The sequence below is a fragment of the Melozone crissalis genome, unplaced genomic scaffold, assembly GCF_028551555.1.
Source record: "Melozone crissalis strain CALT ecotype California unplaced genomic scaffold, PUWL_Pcris_2 ptg000008l_1, whole genome shotgun sequence".
NCBI classification, from domain to species: domain Eukaryota; kingdom Metazoa; phylum Chordata; class Aves; order Passeriformes; family Passerellidae; genus Melozone; species Melozone crissalis.
This window is the reverse complement of record NW_026535786.1, coordinates 12,835,233-12,837,428: the sequence shown is the minus strand read 5'-3', so window position 1 is coordinate 12,837,428 and position 2,196 is coordinate 12,835,233. Positions and strand designations below refer to the sequence as shown.

At 63.0% G+C, this 2,196-nt stretch overlaps 1 protein-coding gene across 1 annotated transcript; it reads right to left on the bottom strand.

The window, feature by feature from the left end:
• Positions 1-291: 291 nt before the first annotated feature.
• On the bottom strand, positions 292-1,981 carry RBP5 (retinol binding protein 5). Its single transcript, XM_054269935.1, has 4 exons — positions 1,778-1,981; positions 1,347-1,525; positions 772-873; positions 292-419 (listed from the first exon to the last, which is right to left on the bottom strand). Exons 1-4 carry the CDS (start codon positions 1,848-1,850, stop codon positions 366-368), a joined length of 408 nt encoding a protein of 135 aa, XP_054125910.1. The 5' UTR covers positions 1,851-1,981; the 3' UTR covers positions 292-365.
• Positions 1,982-2,196: the final 215 nt, after the last annotated feature.

The following is a 2,196-nucleotide window of genomic DNA, read 5'->3' as shown; positions in this document are numbered from 1 at the left end:
CAGGCTCCCCAGTCCCGGCGGGGTCCGGCCGCGGTGGGGCGGCGGGAGGAGCGCGGGAGCTGCGGGGCCGGGCCGGTGCCGGGGCAGCCCCCGCCCCGCTCCTCCCCGAGCGCTCTTATTCTGAAAGGAGCCTCCGCGCCGCCGGCGGCCCAGCGCTCCCGCCCCGGCCCGTCCCGCTGCCCGCCTCCCGCTCCCGCCGGCCCGGCCCAGCCGTGACCCCCGGCCGGCCCGGCCGCCGCTGGCCGGTGGGCGAGGCTCAAGAAAACACGCTGCTACGGGGGGGCTCGGCTCGATCGGGTCGTGTTTCTTTTTCTTTCTCGCACCGGGGAGCGCGGGTCCCGCCCGGGCATCTCTGCGGGGAGCGCTCACTTCACCTTCTGGAAAACCTGGACGCAGACCTCGTCTTCGGCAGTCATGCGCTGGGAAAGGGGAGGCAAGAGAGGAGTTTAGGTTGGATCCCCTCCTGCCTCTCCCCACTTCTGCCAGCCCTCCCGCTGCTGGCTGGAGCCCTCCCAAAGCCCCTGCGGGTCTGGCTGCAGGGCAGGGCAGGGACATCGCCTTTGTGGAGCTGTTGAACTTCTGAGTTTAACTTTTAAACCCTGGAGGCGGATGTTTGTGTGCAGCGGTGGCTGCCCCCCGCAGAGCCGGGGATGAAGTCTCAGAGAAGGGGGAAGGAAACTGCAGGGCCGGCTCAGAGCCAAGAGCGCCCACACTGTGTCCCCCCACTCGCTGTGACCAGGATTTTGCAAGCTGCACCGGACCCCTCCTCACCAGATGCAGCTGGTCCCCCTCTAACCAGTGCCTCCAGCCGCGGTTCCTCTTCTCTCCGAGCTGCTCGCACACCAGCTGATCCCCCTCCCAGGACACGGTTGTCTGAAGGGAAGGAGAGGGGAGACATGGTCCTGAGACAAATGGATCAGTGTGATACATGTTTCCAGCGTTGACACTGGCTGTTCCTCTCCGACACAATGTCAAATGCAGTCCCTGATCTGGTGTCTCTTTAGTGGCTCCTTAGGACAGATGGTCTTTGTGGGAGGTGAATGACCCTCTGGCTTCCAAGTGCAACAACAGAGTTCTGCCAAGTGGCCCGACATTCTATCTTTTCAGGGCTTTGCTCCAGAGGATAATATCCTCCGGATCCCAGAGAACTGGTTTCTGGCTCTCTGCTGCTCATTCTCTTGGCAGTGAGTGATTTACTCATAGAACCACTTACTCCTGGACCTGCAGGGGCATGCCAGCTCTGGGCTTGGTTCTCACCTGGGTATTGAGTCAAAAAGCTGAGCAAGTCCCTGAACTCCTTAGCACACCCCAATCCCCTGTGAAACTGCACTGCTTGGCTTTCTCACCTGGCACTTGCGTCCATCCACGGGTCCCAGGTCTTCCTCAAACTGGACTCCCACGTCGAAATCCATAACATAGTCCCGCAGGGAGGTGATGGTGCGGATGACCATGTGATCTCCCGTGTGGATAATCTCTTTGTCCGGCTTCAGTAGGCAGACCAGCTTTCGCAGGACCACGTTGATATCTGGAGGATGAGAAAGAGGGGAGATGTGTGGACGACCCGGGTCCCTCCTCCAGCAAAGCTCCTCCACTGTTTTAGCCAAGGAGCATCAGCCATAGTACCTCTTTTCCTCTCCTACCACAGCGCAAAAGTGGTGGTAGGAGACGAAGGACCAGAAGGTTCCCAATTGCCTTCCTCTTTCCCCTTTCCGACTCAACTTTTTGGAGATACGGAACTAAAGGGGAGGAGGGAGCGCGACGGGGAGGGGAGCGTTACCTAAAGCGCGCAGGTAATTGTCCATGTTCTCTTGGGAGACGAAGCGGTAATAGCCGGTGAGGTTGGGAGGCATGCCGGGGCACAGGGACGCGGCGGACGGTGCGGAGGAAGGAGCGCAAGCAGCCGGGCAGCAGCGGGGCCGGGGCCAGGCTGGCTCTCCGGGCGGGCTGGTGGCTGTCCCGCGGCGCGGAGCGGCCCGGTCCCCGCGCCCCCCGCCGCAGTAAGAGTCCCCGCGCCGGGGGGCGCGGAAAGGCCCGGGACGGCCCCTGCTCCAGCATCTCCGCCTCGCCTGGGCAGGACGTAGGGACGGCGGGTTACCTCCTCACCCTCCGCCCTCCTCCGGGGCTGCCCGTGTTAAACTCTGGACTTCCAACCAGCGGCAAGGAGCCCTCGCTCTCGGGCCGCTCCACACACCGTGG

What these genes read in the sequence shown, in the direction of transcription:
- RBP5 (XM_054269935.1), bottom strand. Translation starts at nt 1,850, where the DNA reads ATGCCTCCCAACCTCACCGGCTATTACCGCTTCGTCTCCCAAGAGAAC. An exon ending in CAATTACCTGCGCGCTTTAG is followed by an intron (nt 1,526 to 1,777) that starts GTAACGCTCCCC and finishes CTCATCCTCCAG; the next exon opens with ATATCAACGTGGTCCTGCGA. An exon ending in TGGATGGACGCAAGTGCCAG is followed by an intron (nt 874 to 1,346) that starts GTGAGAAAGCCA and finishes CCTTCCCTTCAG; the next exon opens with ACAACCGTGTCCTGGGAGGG.